Here is a 22746-nt window from a genome sequence, read left to right as displayed (position 1 = left end):
TTTCTAGTATGTACAGGTCAATAGATATTCTGATTTACTTGTGGTACCATTGTGGGGACTATGACAGCACAGCGAGTAGGGCTTGCATGAAGCCAACCTGGATTCGATTCCTCTGCCCCTGTCAGAGAGCCCGGCAAGGCACTGATAATACCTTGCCTGCACGGCAAAGCCTGGCAAGCTACCTGTGGCATATTCGATATGCCAAAAACAGCAACAAGTCTCACAATGGAGACATTACTGGTGCATGCTCAAGCAAATCGATGAGCAATGGGATGACAGTGACAGTGACCACTGGGGCGAGGGGAAGTGAAAAAATAAGCTTTGTTGGGGTTTTAAACATTTATGTGTAAGCGAACTTAGATTGAAATTTTTGAGTTTGAAGGAGATTGCTCAAAACCTTGCAGGAAGCCCGGGGTGATCCCCGAATGCAGAGCCAGGACTAAGCCCTGAGCACTCTGGGTGTGGTCCAAAATGAAACATAACAAAGCAATAAAAGAAGTATCCAGCCTTGGAGGTCTTGGGCACTTTTGTCGTAGCTTTATATAACAAATCTGTGTACATTAACTTACTCTATGTGAGCTGAATAACAACAGATTTTTACTTTATTAAAACTAAAATATAAAAATTTAAATAAATTGTTAATGAATTCTCCAACTGAGTTTCTAAGCTAAAAATATTTTACTCTATACCCACCCAGGTTGGCTGCACGCATTCATCCTACCCTATGTGCTATCACTGTGGTCCCCACTTGTAATATTTTCTTGTTTCTTTGCTCGCTTAATCACTTGTGAATATATGCTGATAACTATGAAATAAAAAATACCTTATGATGGTGGATATTAATTAGAATTCTTGTGGTGATCAGTCACAAACATACAAATACTGAATCATTATGTTATATACCTAAAACCAGTATGTCATGTCAATTATATTGCAAATTTTTAAAATTTGTATCTCTACTCACCTTAAGGAAGCTTTCAACATATTGCAGTAAATATACTCCACAATCACTACTATTATCTTGTTTAGGAACTTTAGGGCATAGGTCCACCATGTTCGCTTTGCTGAATTCACGACGAGTTTTTCGTTTAACTTCCCACTCTACTTCTAAATACCTTAAATCATCAAAAAGTAGAGTGACTGGAGTAGAAAAAAATCTTTTTATAAATTTTATTATTTTTTTATTGAATCACCATGAGATAGAGCATTACAAAATTGTTCATGATTGCATTTCAGTCATATAATGTTCCAACATCCAGTGTAATTTCCCAGCACCAGTGTCCCCAGTTTCCCTCCCACCTCTTCAAGCCACTTCCCACGCCTTCAAGCCATCTCCCTACCCCACCCAGCTCTATGGCAGGCGCATCTCTGAAAGAAATCTCTTTATTATGAAACCTCACTGCTGAAAGTTACAACACTTTCTCAAATGAGGGGGAAAAAAAACACTTGTCAGATATTTGCCTCAGGCCCAATTTCCACACTTAATATACTTTAAAAGTTTATATTAAAACATGTGGGCTCAAAAATGCTATCTTAGGGGTTAGAGTGATAGGAGAGCAGTTAGAGCACTTGCACACAGTCCACCAGGGTTCAATCCCCAGCATCCCATATGGTCGCCTGGACCCAGCAGGATGATTCCTGAGTGCAGAGCCAAGAGTAACCCCTGAGTAGTGCTAGGTATGGCCCAAAAACAAACAAAAAATGCTACTTTAAATAAAATTGCCCGAGTTTCAAACTTAAAGTTTGACTTCTTTCAACAATTAAATTTTCACTACACACATACACCGTTATTTATATTACAGGTACACTAATAAATTATTTATGGGTAGGGAGTGGGTATGGTTTATAGGGAATCAAACTCAGGGTCTCATATAAGGAAGTCAATTGCTCTACCACCGAGCCAAATCCCTGGTCCTCAACAATTTTTTTTAAATGCTAGTTGCTAGATCTTTTTCAGATCTTATAATAATTTACAAGATTAAATACACAGTAAGAATCTATTTTTCAAAACATGTTACTATAGATAGCTATTCAATTGCTCTCTTATTACTTGCTTGCTCAATTATGAATATAAAAGTAAATTTTATTTTATATATAATCCTTGAGAAATTTTAATACTGAGTACTTATATAGAATATGTGTTTGTTGATTAATTTATATTTTATTTAAATGTATTAATTATACAAAATGAATATAAACAATAAGTATAAGATAAAATCCCCCAATAATATTTTTAGGAATTCATATGGTAGTTTCAAAATTGTTGACATCTTAAGTAGCAAACTTAAGAGTAAAATTGTTATTACTTACTCTCGTAAATTCTGAACCGTGTTTTGTATAGAGACAGCTTTCAAGGAGTCTAATATGAGGATACATGGCCTAAGAAAAGCCAAAAAGAAAACCAATATCTTACTTATATTTGTATATGATGTAAATCTAAATACCTGGAAAAATTATTATAGAACGTACCTACCTTTTACACATTCTCTTTGGTGCTGACATACTTGTCTCCATACTCTGAAAAAACATGAATTTTTAAAGACTTTGCAATTAAAACTAGTTTAAATAAATATTCAGTTAGCTTTTAAAATGTTTCAAACAACTCTGAAGCTTAAAATTTCAACTCTTTCATTATCTGAAGTGAGCTAACTTCATTTCTCAATAATTATTTACTTTCCTGAGGGCTGAAGTGATAACACAATGGGTAGGGCATTTGCCTTGCACACAACCGACCCAGGTTCTATTCCCAGCATCCCGTATGGTCCCCTGAGCACTGCCAGGAGTAATTCCTGAGTGCAAAGCCAAGAGTAACCCCTGTGCATTGCCAGGTGTGACCCAAAAAGAAAAAAATAATAATAATAATTAATAATATTTATTTTCTCACACTAACAAAATAACTTCTAGTTTTTTCCAGATTCTATAGTAAACTACAAAGTATCTAAAAGTAAGTTCACAAAATTTACATACTTTTATATATGCCTTAAGAAGTAATATAAATAGAAAACAATATAGAATTTCAATTTCTTTTATTCAGTTACAATCTTATTTGTAATCAATTTAACCTATCTTTATATGCATTTCTTATTCAGTATCTAATAATGGTAGAGATACATTTTTTTCTTTGAAGTACAAGAAGCAGAGTAGCCAGGTGTATTCAGAGGAAAGGGATCAGGTGTTTTATTGTTCTGCTGACAAATTTAAGAAATATATTAGCTTTAACACAGCTCTTTAATGAGGAACGTATTTATTATAATTACAATATTAATATTATACAATAATTTTATACAGTAATTATAGAAGTTAATACTTAATTGTTCTACTAATTACATTTTTATTGTGCAGAACTTTTGTTATTCTTAAATAATCATTGAATCTCTAAGTGAGACTCAAGGCGTTCTCATTCAATGAGAAGTTTTATTCAACTGAATTCTTTTTATTTTCAGAATTCTTCTTATCCTAAACAGTTTCTAAGAACAAATCAAGAACCCAATTGATAAGTATGACTCTGGTACAAGAAAAAACTCCTCTAATCTGCCACTATAACAGCAGGGACAAAACCCTCCATCTTTTTATCTACCTTTAACACTAACAGTAAAATCATAGAACTGTGCCAGGGAGGGTACTACATGTCCATACCAAAAATATTATAATGAGACTCACTCAATTAAGATACTGAATCACTGAATGTAGACCATGCTTGCCGTTTCAGAGGTCCATATAGTTAACAACAACCTCAGAAGTCAAATGGATTGACCCTGAATCTACTTTGATGATTTTTACCAACAATTCATTTTTGCCAACAATTAACAATAATCATATATAAAATATGCTTTCATACATTATTAAACATAAATATGGTTGACACTGTTAAGAAAAATCTGACCTACAAAAATAATGAAAATAGTCAACCAGGATAATCAGATAACCTACTAAATAAACACACCTATAGGTAAGTTAAACAGATGCAAGAAAAACAACAATAATTTCTCTTTTTCTACCTTCCAAAAATGTAACAGAACCATAAGGCAACGATAGTTCACTAGAAGCCACTAACATCCATCACTGTTCATCTAGCTATCCCCTACTTCACACATGAAATTATACTCAGCTTTTCTTCTTTCACACATATACACACTTACTTGGGAATCCTTGGTACCCAGGGATTGCGTTGAAGTAGGGTGTAGATCATGATCTAGTTAGAAATAACAACAGTTATAAGTCTATATTTTATATCTAATACAAAATATTTAGATAAGACTAAACTGTCATTTTTTTTTTAATTTATTTTTAATTAGAGAATCACCGTGAGGGTACAGTTACAGATTTATACACTTTTGTGCTTATACTTCCCTCATACAAAGTTTGGAACCCATCCCTTCACCAGTGCCCATTCTCCACCACCCGTAAACCCAGTGTCCCTCCCACCCACCCCAATCCCATCTCCCCCCCACCCCACCCTGCCACTGTGGCAAGGCATTCCCTTCTGTTTTCTCTCTCTAATTAGCTGTTGTGGTTTGCAATAAAGGTCTAAACTGTCATTTTTATGCATGGTAGCAATTAAGGTGGAAAAAAATCTAGGACCTATGTTTGAAGAGTCATGTCACAAATTTCTCGTCATGTTAGAGATTAGTCTGAAGAACGTATGGTGAGGGACCCACCATACATTTGGGGGCAAGCATATGCTTCATTTTGGATTCAATCACTGTGCTGCTGCCAAATGTGTGAAGTGCCGTCCTAAGGGCCCTGCTGTTTACAACTAGTAATTCTTGGTGCCACAAAGTATTTCTGACCACACTTCACCAAAGAGTGGGCGGTGCCCAGTAGCACACGTGTGAGCGACATGGCCCCCATGAGCAGAGGGCCAGCCAATGCAACTCTGGGCAAGCGTTTGCGTGAGAAGCACAGGAACCCCAGCAAGCACTGTAACCAGAATGTGCCACGAGCACAAATGAAAGAGTTTGAGCCTCAGTGACCGTCAGTTGAGTGTGGGTGAGTGAGACAGTGATGTCTGTCCTCTGGCAAGTACCACAACTAAAGGTGCAAGCAGGACAGTCAGCGCGTGTGGATCCACAGTCACCGCAACCACAGCATCTACGGGCAGGGAGGTGGAGGGTGGCTAGGGACCTGCTGCAGCGGGCAGAGCTCAGAGCTTACTTCTGGCTCTGTGCTCAGGGATCAATCCTCAAAGTGCTCATAGGACTATACTCGAATCAGGGGAGTGAATCAAAGATGGCCTCATGCAAGGCTAGTACTATTTCTCTGGCCTTACCACAACAATTTGGACAAAAACAGCAAGGAGGGAAGGAATGAATTTTTTAAAAAGTACTGTGATAAGAGCTACGAAGGGAGCTCAGGACCACACTGCCTGTATTATGGTCCATACTGAAGGGAGTGCATGTACTGCCTGCAGGACCCCCTGGTTCCATCCATGGAACTGCAAAGTCCCCTGAACATCACAAGCGTGACCCCTGAGCACTGAGCCAGGAGAAGCCCAATTACTAGCTGATGTGGCCTCAAAGAAACAAAAAGCATGATGACAAAACTTGATATAATAGTAGAACTTAAGAACTATATTTAAAGTATTTTTGATGATTTATAAATCCAGTACCTCAATAAAAATGGTTATAAAAATTTTTATAAGCCTACATTTTTACCTTGGCTGGAGCGATAGCACAGCAGGTAGGGCGTTTGACTTGCACATGGCCAACCTGGATTCAATTCCTCCATCCCTATCGGAGGGCTAGGCAAACTACCAAGAGTATCTTGCCCGCACAGCAGAGCCTGGCAAGGTACCCGTGGCGTATCAATATGCCAAAAACAGTAACAAGTCTCACAACAGAGACATTACTGGTGCCCACTTGAGCAAATCAATAAACAATGGGAGGACAATGTTACAGTGCTCCATTTTTACCTACACATGAAACAGGGTAGCTATTGTGAAAACTTACGGTATCTTTTGCTTCTAATAAGTTTAATAACTAAAAAACACCCATATTATCCGTTAATCATATAATCCTTCAGGGACCCCAGGATCATGTTACTGTTGTCATCATTAAAATGCATCATCTCCTTTTATTACGTTTCGCTTTGTTCTCCTCTTGGGACTGCTGAACCTGGAAGCATTGGGATTGCTGAGTCTGGGAGTACTGGGATACAGTTTGAGGAAAATCTTCATACACGGCTTCTTCTAGCCATGGAAAACAAATGACAGCAAGATACCAGTGAGACCTGTTTTAAAACAAAAAAAAAAGAAACTAATAAAGTAGTCTTAGCAAAACCAAGTTGAAACACAGAACAATAAATGCTGCTTGCTCTGTGGGAAGCTGACTTAAAAAGATGATTTCACAAATAAGCAATGAAGGGCATAGGTTGTATAAATAAATGCTTGAAAAATCATTTTCTCCAATTTTATTGTATATTTATTTTTCTATTCCATGTGTACTTTTTCTTGATATACTCACGTATTTTCTTCTCATCCTTTTGTATGTGTTAGGTAACATATTCTTAGCGTGACATCCGGTTTTGAATAAATAAAGAAATGTCATGACTTTAAAATAAAGTCTCCCTAACTGGAAAAATAATATAGTGGGTAAGGCACTTGCCTTGCATGAAGTTGACCTGAGTTCTATCCCTGGCACCACAATACAGTTCCCCGAGCCCTGCCAAGAAAGATCCCTAGGGGCTAGAGCGATAGCACATCGGGTAGGGCATTTGCCATGCACGTGGCCAACCTGGGTTCAATTCCCAGCACCCCATACGGTACCCTGAGCACCGCCGGGAATAATTCCTGAGTGTAGAACCAGGAGTAACCCCTGTGCATCGCCAGGTGTGACCCAAAAAAAAAAAAAAAAAAAGGAATGATCCCTAAACTCAAAGCCAGGAGTAAACCCTGAGCACTGTCAGGCCCAAAAACAAACAAATAAGAAAACACACTCCAAAAAACTAACGTTTTAGATCTGTTGCTGAGAAAATGAGTATGACAAACTTAGCAACAAGTTTACAGAAGTACCTTGGAATACCTGCTATAATATATAAAACCCTTTCAAAAACTAAACAAGTAAAAACACCATGTGGGGTAAATACAGATGATGCGAATGTGTTTCTTTTCACATATTTAGAGTTTCTCCTATAGAAAATTTGCTTTAAATTGACTCTGAGGCACCAAACAGACAGTACAAAGCCGTACTACCTGCAACTGAAGCAGGGGCCTAAGGAGAAAGATAAAATGATAGAGCACTTGCCAGGCACGTGTAGGGCCTGGCTGGTTCCCTGATACTGCACCACTGTCTACAATGGACCCAAGTGCCTTGTACATAGCTGACATCGGTACCAGGCTCAGTCCAATGTACCAGATACGGTCCCTAAAGCCCTGTCAGCAGTGAATGCTGAGCACAGATGGGTATGGCCAAAAAAAAAAAAAAAAATGTAAATAGATGGGTGGTATCACCATTTTCAGTTTTAGTGCTTAAAGACCTTTATTTATATGTGAACGTGATATTTTATTTAGAAAAAAATTTTTCTTTGATTCAAACAAAAATTGTCTGTCATTTATTTTTATTATTTCACTATGTTTAAAGCAGAGCCATTGTCAAACGAGAAACCAAGATAAGCAAATCATTGCTTTAATGACTTGTTCTTTTATGTTTTAATCATTTTTGTAGAAACTGCACCTGGAAGTGGCTTGGAGCCCACCAGGACAGAGCCAACGGGGTCGGGGAGACCGTGCAGTAACAGGGACCCAACCCAGGCCTTATACATGCCAGCCATGTGCTCTACCACTTCCTCCTGGACCTCTGCTTTAGTTCAGAAAAGCACTTCTTTTCAGAAAAGCACTAACAGAAATACATGGAAATTAGGTACCAACACATTTTATTGATCATTCATCTAAACATGCACAAAATATCTTTCTGTACTCTTTTAAACTTTATTTTTAAACAATCAAAAATACTCACGACTCATTTACAGGCACAAAGATGTAATCTTTATTGAAGATGTTTATATGACGAGTCCATGTTCTTACTCTTTTATGTCTTCTCTGTGCCATTCTGAGAATATAAAAGATAGCATGTTATAAATAAAAATTTTGAAATATGAGGATTTCAAGAGTCACATATATATGTATATATAAAGCAAAAATGTTGTATGTGATGTATTTAAACATACTCTTTAAAATACGTAATATTCAGTAGTATTTCCTGCCCCCACACCAAGCTGTCTTCACCCGGACCCCTTGGAGGCAGGTTGAGTTTCCTTCCCCACCCCAAGCAGAACCCTGGCACCCAAAAACCTCCAGAACCCAACTCAAGGCCACTATCCATACACTCGGATGAGCCTCACGCATGAAGGAACTGTCAGAGGAACCCAGGTATGCGAGACCAATGGCTGAGATCTTCGAGCCTGCTCATATAGGGACTGGGCCTCCTCCACCCATATCCCCAGTTTTCCAGTAGCTTGGCAGTCACACCCACAAACTGCCCCCCCCCCCGGCGTCAAGTAATCTCATCAACGGCCAAGATCCAGAGATTATAAAACAAAGCTCCCCGAAGAGAGTGATGTAGTATTTCCTGAAGAGCACAGCCACATTCGTGGCCATGCGACATCCCACTGATGTATCTAAAGCAGCACACATTTGTTTTGTTTTAACATACTTGCTTGTATTCTCTTATATACATTCCAGAATGAAATACAGCAAAAATTGCAACAATGAGGGAAACACTTCCCTCATTGTTGTGAGAAGAAGCTCACTTGTGGAGTTGGTGTTTGAATATTATCTGTAATGAACTATTGTGAGCTACTTTAGGAAAACAAAATGTATAAAAATTTCCAAAAAAATTTTTAAATACATAATATTCAACATCCTAAGAAGTTAAGTAGTTTTAATAACTCCAGGGGTTCTTAAATGTGATCATGTAAACAATAATGTAATGCATAGAAGAAAGGCAAATTTATAAAATGTATAGATTCCAAAAGTGGCTGAATAACAGAATATAAACACAAATAAAATATATTTATTATTCAGCTGTTTCACATTATATAAAATAATAACATTTAACCTTAATGTAAGTGCTAAATTTTTTACCAGTGATGCGAGATATGTCAAAACTTAATGAAAAATGAGGAATGAGGCATTTAAGCATCCTTAAATGCTTAAAGATAACTTTATCTCCCTCTATTTCATATATAAAAAGTTATGTCAATGAGTTAAGTATATCCACCAGCCATAGTGCAGCGGGTAGGGCGTTCACCTTGCACGTGGCCAACCAGGATTCGATTCCTCCGCCCCTCTCAGAGAGCCCAGCAAGCTACCAAGAGTATCTCGCCCATACGGCAGAGCCTGGCAAGCTACCCATGGTGTACTCAATATACCAAAAACCATAGCAACAAGTCTCACAATGGCAATTTTACTGGTGCCCGCTCGAGCAAATCAATGAGCAATGGGATGACAGTGATACAGTGATACAGTGAAGTTTCTATTAAAAACTGGGCTAGAGAGATAGCACAGTGGGTAGGGTGCTTGCCTTGCATGCAGCCAACCCAGGTTCAATCTCCAGCATTCCATATGGTCTCCCAAGCACTGTCAGGAGTGATTCCTGAGTGCAGCACCAGAAGTAACCCCTGAACATCGCCAGGTTTGCCCCAAATAAGAGAAAAAAGAAAAAAACATGAAAAATTAATAAAAATCAAAACTATCCTAACTTCTCTAAAAGAATTTATAAAATAAGAGAAGAAAAAACTACTTACCAAAATATAAGTGTCATAAGGGACAAAAAATAATATACTATCTAGGAAAGTCACCTAGAAAGGGACTGAATGCACACATATTGATTCTTCCCTTTACCTCACCAAGGAAAGTAAGAAATATATCAGGGGTCAGAGAGAGAGTATGGGGGTTAAGGTCAATGCAGGTGACCCAATTCAATCCTTGGTAATACATGATTCTCTGAGCACCACCAGGTACAGGCCTGGAAGGTCCTGAACAGCACTGGGGGGGCCCAGGTACTTGAAGCAGTGGAGTGCCTGAGCAGTACCACAACCTTAGTCTCGAGTATTCAACCAATGACTAACCCAGAATTGCTAGTAGAGACCCCTGGACCTCCTGAACAACACTTGGGAGCCCTCCCCCGTGAAAAAAAAAAGAAAAGAAAGATATAAAACCAAGTATGACCATCAAAAAATTAGGAAATGTCTCTCAGAGCAAACAGACCATGAAGATCAAACAAATGGTAACACTGCTAACTCTAGGGAAGAATGAACTAAGAGTGTCAGAGTAATACATTCTCCTCTTAGGACTTAAGAGTATGGGTGATTGACTTACGAAAGATTTGGATTATCTTCTGTTAAATTATTTTCCTTTCTTGTCAAACATTTATAAAAAAAGCTACTAAAAATGTGACTTCGTTCAACAAGTTCATCTGATGCCTTCTCCAATATAAGATATCTGAAAAGTAACAATATCACAAAAGTTAGTTATTTTTATATGTTAGCTGATCTTCCCCCAAGTTATCTTATATATTCTGGAAATCTTCATTTTATTTATTTTTGCTATTTTTATTATTTTTAAGCTTTTATCTTTTTGAAATAGTTTTATTTTGTGATTTACAGTACTATTAATGATATTTTTATGCACATACTGTTTTAGTACCATACCCACCACCAGAGTGCCTAGTTCCCTTCACCAGTGTCCCAAAGATCCCACCCATCAACTTCCCCGTGGCCCTGAAACATACTCATTTTCTATCCAATACAAGATCACCTTACATTTTACTCTAATTTCAACTTTCAGTTTACTTTTGTTGTTGTTGTTTTGTTAAGTTCATGATGGGGGGGGTTGGGTTGCTATTAATGTGGGGGCCACTCCCAGCAGTATCAAAGACCACTGTGGCCACTCTCAGCAATACTCAGAGGGAACACTAGGACACAAAGGATGACACTCATGTGACCATGTGTTATCAAGAATCAAATACAACGATTAAAACCCAGGGTCTGACACTTAAACAACATCCTCAAGTAACCTCATTGTTCATCAAGATCACGTAATATAGAAATTGTGGGCTGACATGCTCTGACGAGCCTCCTCCAAGAGGGAACCGGCAGAAAAACCCAGGTATGCGAGAATCCATGACTGAGCTCTCCAAGCCTGCTCGGATCGGGACTGGGCCTCCTCTCCCGAGCTCCTCAGTTTTCCAGTAGCTTAGCAGTCACACCCACAAACTACCCCTGGCGTCATGTAATCTCATCAATGGCCAAGATCCAGAGACTATAAACTAAAGCTCCCCAAAGAGAGCAATGCAGAATGTCCTGGAGCAGAATGACCTCTTATACTCAAGCCCACTTACATACCAAAAGTAGCACATATTTGTTTGGTTTTAACATACTTGCTTGTATTCTCTTATATACGGGCTTAAATGGCTCCAGAATTAAATACAACAAACTTCATACATTTCCCTCTTATTGGTGGTGGTATTGGTATTTGAATATTAACTGTAATGAACTATTGTGAACTATTCTATGAAAATAAAATATATGAAATTGCAAAAATAAATAAAAGAAATTGCTGGGCTGAAGAGAGAGCTCAATGGGATTTAGTGTATGCTTTGCTTGCAGGAAGCCAAAGTTTGATTTCCAGTACAGTACGGCTAAAGCTTTATAGCTACTAAACAATAAATAATTACACAGTCACTTCTTTTCAGTTCCCAAAGTGATTGGTACTTATGCAAGTACCTCTAACACAACAATAATACAAGAGTCAAAGAAGTGCAATAAGTCAATAGCAAATACAACATTATTGGATTTGAAGATGAAGAATTCAGAAGGCAATCAGAATTAAAAAGAGATCCATACAGACATAGAAAGATTGCGCTCATCTGTGGAATATGAAGTAACAGAATGGAAGACTAACACCCAAGAGTAGTAGAGACAAGAACCAGGAGGTCTGCCCCACAGCTTGGAAACTGGCCTCGCATGCTGGGGTGGGGAGGTGGGGGGAAGGCAGCTCAGATAGAGAAGGGAACACCAAGTAAAGGATGTTGGGAGGACCACTTGGGTTGAAAGATGCGTGCCAAAATTAGACTACAGACCGAATATGATGGCCATTCAATACCTCTATTGCAAACTACAACACCCAAAATGAGAGAGAACAAAAGATAATGCCCTGCCACAGAGGCAGTGTGGGGTGGTGTAGTATGGGGTGGGGGTGGTGGGAGAGATATTGAGAACATTGGTGGAGGAGAATGGGCACTGCATGACTGAAATGCAAACATGAAAGTTCATAAGTTTGTAACTGTACCTCACGGTGATTCACTAATAAAAAAATTTTTTAAAAAAAGATCATTGGGCTTGGCACTTTTTCCACTAATAAAGTTTGAAAAACTTACCTATTTGTCCATTTTTTATTTTAAAAAATATATTTAAAATAATTGTTTATAGTATAGTAATAGAAAAGTGAGAGAATTTTAAAATGACTTAAAAATGCCCTTACAAAAAGAAGAGACACCAGGATTTAATGAAGACATGAGAGAAGGTAAGGTGTCTATCTGCAAACCCAAGGAAAGTTTAACCAGACACTAACATGCTGTATCTTGATCTTGAAGCGATAGCCAGACTCCTGAATTATGAGAAATTACCACTATGTAAGTCAAATCTGATAATGAAAGATAAACAAAAACTAAAACAAAACCAAAAAAGGGAGTGCTCTATAGAAGTATATAATATTTACAGAAGCAAAAAAAAATGAAACTAAGTTAATCAACTCTAGAAAACGATGGTATGTAAAAATTTTTAAATCTGTCAGGTTTGTCTGTCAGGTTTTCTTCAGAGTTAAAATTTGCCATCGCTTCTCAGCCTCTTGGTTAAGATCAAGTGTAGAATTTGCCAAAGACGATTATAGTACTCTAAGATACACATCAAAACCTGTAAAACAATGATATTTTATCGATGTACTTACTTAAGATAGAAATCAATGATTACGTCATTAAGAAACTCTCCTTCTTCTAAGCACTCCAAATCTTCATTAGTAACTCCTAATCCTCCTTTAGTAGGTGGTGGAGGATATACAATCAATCTAAACAAGAATGAAGTTAAATTATATTAGTATTGAAAATTTACTATTAAAGAAATTTGTTATACACTATAGCAGAGTAGCAGTATTCATTCAGTAGTTTCATTTTGCAAGGTATAAAATATCTGGCAGGTTACAAGCAATTATGGTTTCATTTATTCCACAGGGTACCAACAGTACTTTGGTTGAATATCTTCTCACTGCCAATTCTTCCCATATAGGTTATTCTTGACATTTGTTTAATTAATAGGTTATCTCTCCATAATCACAATACTATTGAAACTGGCCTCTGCACAACGTTTTACTTTCTATTTTTTAATATTTCATTTATTTATTTATAGTGAATCACCATGAGGTACAGTTATATGCTTACAAACTTTCGTGTTTACATTTCAGTCATACAATGATTGAGTACCCATCTCTCCACCATTCTCCACCACCAATGATCCCAGTGTCCCTCCCACCATCCCCACCCGATCCCCCTCACCCCACCCCGCCTCTGTGTCAGGGCATTCTCTTTTGTTCTCTCTCTCATTTGGGGTACAACTTTTTACTTTCAACAAACTGTTAAATTATATAAGATTTTTCTACATTCATTTTCCAACTCTAAATCTGAATCTCTAATACTTGTCCCTATTCGTTCAGAAGAGTCAGCAGCCAAACAGTAAGTATGTTCTCCAAACTCCTAGACTATACCCACAGAACTCGTCTGCCAAGTAGGGTGTAGAAAGGTGGGGAAAGGGGGAAGTGCGGGTGAAGATATGGGATCTAGGGATGATCACTGGTGAGATATTAACATGATGGTTGGTGGGTGTGGTACACTAAAATTTAATTCCTAAAGCAGTAATTTTAGCACTACTATAATCACAATACCTTAATAACAATTTTCAAAGCCTACTAATGGCTACTCTATACCAGCAGCTGTGTAAATAAAAAACTTAAGAGTTTAGGAACCACATTTTCCATTAAAAAGCATTAACAATACAAAATCTAAGAAAACAGGTAGACAGAAGTCAAAACCAGAGGATACATTACTTCTGGGATCATCTCTTTAAATTCCTAGAGAAAATCAACAGAGCATTCCTGGCTATGATTTTGTAATATGGACTGCAAAAATGTAATCAATACTGCCAGAAATACTCAAGAAAAGAAGTCATTCAAAACTAATTTTACCTAGGTACTATGATTACGGAGAGTCTCTTGCCTGCATGCCTGGCTATCTTCCCCAGGGCCCCTCGGAGGGGATGGGCTCCAGCTTCCCTCCCTGCCCCGAGCAGAGCTCCCGGTGGCCGAAGACCACCGGAACCTAGCTACAGCCATGCTCAAGGCCCCTCTCCACACGTTCGGACAGGCCTCACACATGAAGGTACCGGCAGAGGAACCCAGGTGTGTGTAATCCCATCAACGGCCAACATCCAGAGACTACAAAGCAAGCTCCCAGAAGCGCGTGGCTGATTTGCGATATCTTATATCTACTTTTCCCTCTGGGAGAAACTCGCAAGCCACTGAGAGCTTCCTGCCCACATGGGACAGCCTCGCAAAGCTTCCCATGGTATATATATGCCAAAGCCAGTAACCAGCTGAATCTCATTCCTCTGACCCTGAAGCCTTTAGAGGCTTCTAAAATCTCAGGGATAGGAGAAATGTAGAGGTTACTGAGAATGCTCGAGCCACTCGACAATCAACGGGATTTCGTGACTATGATTACTAAATAAAACAACAATATGTGAAGACTTGGGTCCAGAGAGATAGTACAGCCTTGCATGTGGCCAACCCAGGTTTGATTCCCAGCACCCATATGATCACCTGGGCCCCAACCAGGAGTAATTCCTGAGTGCAGAACCAGGACTAGGTCTTGAGGAAGGCGGGATATGAACAAAGAAGTAACTTCTGAAGGGAAACTTCTGAAATTGAAGTATACTACAGTAAGCAATTTCATTTTCCTATCATATATTTAGATATGAAACATATAATCTTCAAAATTAGTGTGTCTCTCAAAAGGACATATGCACACCATTATTCATTTCTGCACTCAGTACAATACCTAGATATGGAGTCAACCTAGGTGTCGAGTAGATTATGAAGATACAGTACATATACACAATGGAATACTACTCAGCTGAAAGAAAGAATGAAATCATGAAATTTTCTGCAACCTGGTTGGAAATGGAAGGTATTATGTTGAGTGAAATAAGCCAGAGGCAGGATGACAAATAGGATGATATGTTTGCGGTATACAGAATACTTGATAAGGAAATGTATTGTAGTAAAGGGGGCATGTCTAGATCACCTTTGACCCCAGTGATTATAGAAGGACAGAGAAGAAATCAAGGCGGGGAAGAAGAGAACAGGAAGAAGTACTGGGCGAACAGGAATCAGGGGTTCAGTGAAATGGATGTGGAGTATAGCCATATATCCTAAACACAGACTCAACAACACTGAAAACAAGAGGTCTAAGCTGCAACCACTGGAACTTTGTGCTATGGCTGTCACGTTGACAGGAGAGTGACGAGAGGGGGTTAGAGATGGAGAGGGAATATGGGAATTCTAGTGAAGGTAAGCTGAAACTGGTGGTGGGATTTGCAATGAAATATTATATGCCTATAACTCAATTATCAATAACTTTGTAAATACAGTTCTTTACTTAAATTTTTTAATTTTTAAAAATGAATTAAACATACACTTCTAATTAAATACTAAACACACACACACACACAACACACACACAGAGCCAGGGATTGAGCCCAGGGTCTCACATATGCAAAACAAGTGAACTGCTTTCCCTACTAAGAAAGCTCTTTTTTTTAATTGAATCATGTGAGATACTCAGTTACAACATAGATCATGATTGACTTTCAGACATACAAGGTTCCAACACCCATCCCTTCATTAGTATACATTTCCCACCACCAATGTCCCAAGTTTCCCTTTCACCCACTATTATTTTCATTTAAAAAAAAATTAACGTTACTAAAGTAAAATACAAAAGTAATTACTGTTACTGTAAAGAGCTTGAAAATAAAACTACATAAAAGCAGCAACTTGACCAATAACCACTAATATGCCAACCTATTACAAATGTGATATGACACAGTACATACTTCTGAACTGGTCCAGTGTGCCTGACTTCTTGCCATTCCTCATCTGGGTTAGACATGATAGAAAGAGAGTAGCAACCACTGCTTTGCCGCTGCAGGAAGGTGTAAGTAGGCTTAGCTGTATTTGTATCTGTGAGCTGGCAGAAAATGGCAAAGAAAAAGTTTTCCTTTATAGATACATAAATACATATCAACTTTCAAAAGAACAGAGTTAAAACCTAGACTTGTAGGACAAAATGTGACTTTAAAAAAAAAACTTATATCAAGGAGTTATAGCTCTAGTTTTAGAATTTCTACAAAGATACAACCAAATAAAAATAATAGCGATAATCAAAAAGATACTGTGCATACCATGCTCAAAGCTTACCATGCATGCCATGGTCAAAGTTTAAGTATTATTATCTATTTTATGTAAATGTTAAAATGCATTACAATAGAATTATTCATATTCAACATTTTAATTTATATGCTTGTAGAAAAGAAAGATACAATTTTGGGGGGAAAATTTTTTAACTTATTATTGACTTACAATTTTGTGAAATTCCAAGAGTTTAGCTTTATTCATCTATGTGTGTAGCACACTCTCATATGTGAGATATGAAGAAACATATTGGAAGAGTAACAAATGTCCAAAAGCTGGAGATTTTGACTATAGGACTGAACTTACGTGGTGGTGGTGGCCTGAAAGGGGCACTTGGGACACTGGTGGAGGGAAGTGAGCACTCTGGTGATGTGTGTGGCATTGGAACAATGCATGCATAAAAATTAAAATACACAGCATTCTAAATCCCAGTACCTCAATAAAAATGTCTTTTTTTTAAGGTGAAGCTATTACTTTCTGATCTGTCCTTTCAATTAAAGAATCTAAAACTTCCATGTTCAAATGAAGAAAATATGTAATAAATAGCTTTTTTTTTCTTTTTGGGTCACACCTGGTGATGCACAGGGGTTACTCCTGGCTCATACACTCAGGAATTACTCCTGGCGGTGCTCGGGGGACCATACGGGATACTGGGAATCAAACCCGGGTCGGCTGCATGCAAGGCAAATGCCCTACCCGCTCTGCTATCACTCCAGCCCCTAAATAGCATTTTAAAAATAAAAAAATAAAATTTACGAGACTGAGTTTATACCAACATAAACTGATGATGTATTATTAAAGTATATGTACTGGAGAGATAGCTCAAGGGCTGGAGCACATGTTGCATGTGCGAAGGCTGGGTTCCATCCCCACTACCACAACACAGAGTGATCCCTGAGCACTGTGTAAGGTATCAATAAGTGTGGCCCAAAAGCCAAAGAAAAATAACAAGTAAAATACTAAGTTATATATACAATTTAGTCATGTGCTATGTCCTTTAATAATGTGATTTTAAAATAAATAGATAAATAAATGACGAGATGAGAGGCTAGCTAGACAGTATAGCAGGAATAGGGCCCATGTATGGTTCGATCCCCAGCATCACAGGGCCTCCCAAGCTCCACCAGGCATGGTCCTGGACATCTGCTGAGCATGACTTGGGGGGTCCCATTGGTTCTCAGCACTACTGGGTCTGAGCAGCTCCACGTCTTCAGGCTCTATCAGTGAACTGCCTTCCCAGTTAGTCAAGTATCAGGAAGTGGCCCTTGGATACGCCCCCACCCCCACACCAAACACTGCTTGGGAGACCTCTCAAAATAAAAATTACTTAAAATTTTTAAAAAGATTACCCCTAGACCAAATCTGTGAGTGTTGCTTGAACCTTAATAATTTTATTCTAGAGGTATTTAAGAGGTACATAGGTCATATGTACATTGTCTATTTCCCATAAAAATAAACGTCCTTTTGTTAGTTTGTGGGCCACCACCTGGCAGTGCTCAGGGATCATTCCTGGGTGTGTGTTCAGGAATCACTCCAGATGGGGCTCAAACCATATGAGGTGCAGAGCACTGAACCATAAGCAAGGAAAGCACCCCTACATTATTCCCAGCCATAAGATGTCATAAGACCTTTAAACATGCTATTTTCTGATCATTTTAAACTTAATAAAAGTTACAAAAGAAAAATGTTTTCCAATTCCCTTAATATTAACATCTTACCTAATCTCTAAATCACACACTTCATTCTTCTTTTTCTTAAACCATTTTTATTTAGGTACTAGGATAACATTATTATTCATACTTTTCACACTTTATTCTGATCTTACTTTATCCACTAGTTTGTATTTTTCTGTTTCAGAATTCTCCAATGCCTATAATTTCTGTACCCTTTATGGCCTGATATTTTTTAAAAGTACTGGTCAATTATTTTTCAACAGAGTTTGCTTGATTTTTCTCATGATTTGGTTGAGATTATACAATAAGGCCAAAAGTATCCCATAAGTGATGTTCCCTTTTTAGGTGTATGATGTGACAGCATACCTTAGTCAATATATCTATCCGTTATAGGTGATGTTAAATGTGATCACAGGGTGAGCAGATGTCTGTCAGGCTTATCCAATGTGAAAATACTACTTACTTTTTGTAATTAAAAAATATCTGGGACAAGAAACTTTAATATTATGAGCATATTCTACTTCTCCTTAAGCTTTCACCATTGAATTTAGCATCTCTCATTGAGCATTGCCTGCAACAACCACAACTATGAGTTTAGTGATGGTTTTATATTTATTTTATTCTTTTTACATTTATTAAGTGGAATACTTTTCTAAGAAAGGATTGACCCTATCTACCATTATTTTTACTGATTCATTCATTTCATATATAGACCTATTTACATCAATATAGATTCATGGGTATATTTATGTTATCTGGTAAAATTAAAGCTACCATTACTAATTTTCATTGATTAAATATTCTAGATTAAGTAGTAGAAGTTCTTTTGAGATGGCTTCTGTGACCTTTTGAGAAAAAAAAATGACACTTTGAAATTGCTTAACTTTCAATGAAAGAATTACGGTTGATGTTCCTCTTTTCCCTTGGCCAATTAGATAAATTGATGCTAACCTGATATAATGATTTCATCTTCATTTCTTCAGCAGCAGCAGCAGTAGAAACAGGGATAGAATAAGTCGAAGCACAGTAATAATGTATAAAAGAACTTTCTTTTGAAGAAAGGGTCTGAAGTAAAGGAAGTGCCTGAACCCAAGACAATGGATAAAGAAGTTCTAAGTCTCCATTGGCTGTACTTATTTCAGTCATAATATCCTTCAGCTTTAATTCTTCTCTTTGTGAAACAGGATTGTATAGCTCAAGGAAAATAAATTCATTGGATCTTGCTATGAGAGATAAAAGAAACCAATTTTCAGTAATGGTACTTTTTTAGAGATTATAATTAAAATAATTTAATAATAGGTAAGTTTATAACCCACAAAGTATTTTTTATTTTATTTTATAAACCCAAACAGGCTATCAGAATCTAGAACCAGGGCCCTTAATGCACCTGACCCTGGTATAAACCCCAACACTACACCTAGTACCCCCAGCCTCACTAGCAATGACCCCTGAGTTCAGAGGCAAGAGTAAGAGTAAGAGTTAGTAGAGTTCAGTGTGGCCCCAATAAAAAACAAAATTATAAATAACAGAATCTAGAACCAAAATACAACTTTTAGACTCCTTTTACCTCATAAAAGAAACTCTATAGTGGGGTACTAACTACTATATCTCCATATGTGTGTGACATTTAGTAGGTGTTAGTAAACATTTGTCAGTGAATATATGAATAAATGAATGGATGACAATAAAGAAATTATTTTTCTGTAACGCCTCAGGGGCAAAAAAAAGAAAATAAGAGCATGTCTTGCTTGCACTTAAATCTGAGTTTAATCCTAGGAACCACATGCTATCGTCCCCTAGAAAGTCTGAGAATGGTTTCTGGGATTCCCCACCTCAGACATGCTGGGGATGGCCCTATTTTAAAGTCTAATAACTAAGTTAAAAAGAAGCCTTTCAATCCAAAACTTTCAAAATTTTTTTTCATCAATAATTTCAAATCATCTCAAAAGGTACTATCTCTGTTCAATGATTATAAATGGTTCTTGAAATTTCTCCCAACTATTTTGTTATTTAACCATTTTTTTCAAATAATTTAGAATTCGAACATGAAACAACTCATATTAAAGATATTAAACTTATTTAATATATTTAAGGTGCAAGAAAAGTGAAAATGACCCACTTCTGCCAAACAACCTGTGTCACCATGTAAGTTCATCTAATGGCCTTGCTCCAGAGACTCATAACTAAATCTCAAAAGAAATCAAGAACCAGCAAAATTTCTCAGATACCCATTTCTGGGTGGGACACCCAGGGCACTCCAGAGGGCAGTGCCAACCAAAGCCCCAGGAGCTGCACATTCATACACTCTGAAGTCACTGCCATGCCTCCGGCCGGACCCCATACTTTCAGGACCAAGCATAGAAATTAACCTGCTGAGACCTCAGGACAGGTCCCTGTGACTGAAATCTCCAGGCTTTTTGTTGGGAGTAAGGATGGGCTACTTCCCTGTACTTCTGGAAGCCCTGGCAGTTATGCCCATACCCAAAGCCACCCAGTGAAAAATTTGACTCCAGCTGTACTGCTCAGTTAAATATTCTGGATTTCCTGGAGTGTGCAGCCACATCTGTGGCCACACGACATATCCAAACTCTACAACACTGATAATCCACTGATAATATGAGACTGAATGGGATATAATGTAGAAGAGCAATCTCCAATAACAAAAACATTGACATGGGAAGGCTTAACTTATAACAATCTTAGTAATCCCTCATACAAAGACTTATGTCTCTATGGTGTGATACAACAATTTACACTTACTTTCTTCTAAAGAAATACCTTTTGTTCTTTCTGTTAGCAGTTTATTGGTAACAAGCAATATAAAATAAATTATTTCGGGACTGCTATGGGGCAGATATAAGGGGTGGGTGGAAAAAATGGAGACAATGGAGGAAGAAAAGTGATACTGGTGGTGGTATTGGTATTGGTGTTGGAATACTGAATGCCTGTATCATCATGAACTACTTTGTAAACAAGAGTGTTTAATTAAACTGTAAAGGGTAACATAAAAAAGAAGAAAAGAGAATGGAGAAAGGCAGATCAAAGAGATAAAAACCTTACTAATCTAAAACTATTTTATATACAGTACTTTTCAGTTATACTGAAATTTAAAAATTATTTTATACTCACATTTCTGGTTTACTGTAGAATTTTCAAACTGTATCTCAATATCTTGAAGATAATCGGAAGAGACCCAGAGGAAAAGGATAGCGTGACTCCTTTTACTGTGCTCATCATTCTTACTTTTCCATAACCCAAATCTCTTTATATGTGAAGTATCTATTAACAATAAAACCTCATTTAGGGACACTGAAATACATAAAAGACAAATTAATTAATTAATCCATTAGCTATATTATACTTACATACTATATGACTTCTTTAATCCCCTTAAATATTTCACAAAGAATTCTATGCACTTTAAAATATATTTCCATTTCACATTACTAAACTTTGCTAATATACTTCAAGCAGTATATTAGAGTAAAACAAAATAACATTACAATTAGAAATGGCCAAATAATTAGCAAATAATCATTGTAGGAATTTGGTCTCTCATATTATATGACCTTAATCATATCTATGAAATAAAAATAAGATGTAAAAGTTCTATATAATTTCACGCAGCTCATGGATTGAGAGGATTAACATCATCAAAATGGCAATATTCCCCCAAAACAGTAGACATATTCAATGAAGACCCTATAAGGATACCCAGGATGTTTTTTCAAAGAAGTTGATCAAACACTTCTCAAACTCAAATGGAACAATAACCACAAGCACCCACTCATCCCTGGGTCAGTCACAAGCTATTGCTCCAGCCTTTGTTTCTGATCACATCTTTATTTTCAGAGCATAAAGTTTTGCATTAGTTTATATTTTAATTTTTATTTGTATATATTTTCTTCCTTTTTATTTAATTCATTCTCTAAAAAGGCTACTGTCTACTGGTTATATTTATCAAGTGTCATTTTTTATTTTAAGAGGTTTTAGAGAAGAATGACAAAAACGGTCTTAATATCTACAAGCTGCAAGTATATTTTCCAGGTCCTTTGACTTCTTCAGCTGAGAAATGTTTTTTTATTCTTTCTTAATCTTAACCTACCAGGAAAAAGAATTTTACATATTTGAACATTTAAAGTTTTCCTTTATGATTCCTTCCTTACATTTCCTATTTACATTTTTATATACCAAAAATCTTATTATTGCTAAAACTTCATATGTAAAACAGCCCTTCCCCCACCACCACTACAATTAGTCCACTAGTATTAACTGGAAATCATTAAAACAATGATAAACTATTTCCAGGCTATAAAACATCTTAGTCTTTTTAATTTTTCAGGAATGTTTATTGAGACACCGTGATTTACAAGTAGTTGTAAATCATTACAAGTAGTTTAATAGTTGTTTCAGGCACACAGAGTTCCAACACCAACCCCACCACCAATATACTAATGTCTCCTTCCCTCCACCGATATCCCCAGGTTCCCTCCCACCACCCCCAGCCTGTCCCCTTGGCAGGCATATAACAAATTCATTTCATATATCTTGGTCCAG

The 22746-nt window shown here is 37.3% G+C and overlaps 1 protein-coding gene across 5 annotated transcripts in view; it reads right to left on the bottom strand.

The window, feature by feature from the left end:
- The window catches only part of SENP7 (SUMO specific peptidase 7), a 114440-nt gene that overhangs the window by 5105 nt on the left and 86589 nt on the right, over window positions 1-22746 (bottom strand). For 4 of the 5 annotated variants that reach the window (XM_055125307.1, XM_055125310.1, XM_055125311.1 and 1 more), the window contains 11 exons: window positions 21319-21498; window positions 19141-19412; window positions 16159-16292; window positions 12944-13060; window positions 10316-10438; window positions 7953-8045; window positions 6080-6228; window positions 4140-4192; window positions 2474-2517; window positions 2311-2379; window positions 965-1115 (listed from right to left, as the gene is read on the bottom strand). In XM_055125307.1, the coding sequence (XP_054981282.1) occupies window positions 965-1115; window positions 2311-2379; window positions 2474-2517; window positions 4140-4192; window positions 6080-6228; window positions 7953-8045; window positions 10316-10438; window positions 12944-13060; window positions 16159-16292; window positions 19141-19412; window positions 21319-21498 (1385 nt within the window). The remainder of the gene's footprint in view (window positions 1-964; window positions 1116-2310; window positions 2380-2473; window positions 2518-4139; window positions 4193-6079; window positions 6229-7952; window positions 8046-10315; window positions 10439-12943; window positions 13061-16158; window positions 16293-19140; window positions 19413-21318; window positions 21499-22746) is intronic. The other variant, XM_055125309.1, reaches the window with a different exon arrangement.

The sequence above is a fragment of the Sorex araneus genome, chromosome 2, assembly GCF_027595985.1.
Source record: "Sorex araneus isolate mSorAra2 chromosome 2, mSorAra2.pri, whole genome shotgun sequence".
Taxonomy (NCBI): domain Eukaryota; kingdom Metazoa; phylum Chordata; class Mammalia; order Eulipotyphla; family Soricidae; genus Sorex; species Sorex araneus.
Note: the sequence above shows the minus strand (reverse complement) of the source record. Positions and strands in the feature narration are given on the sequence as shown.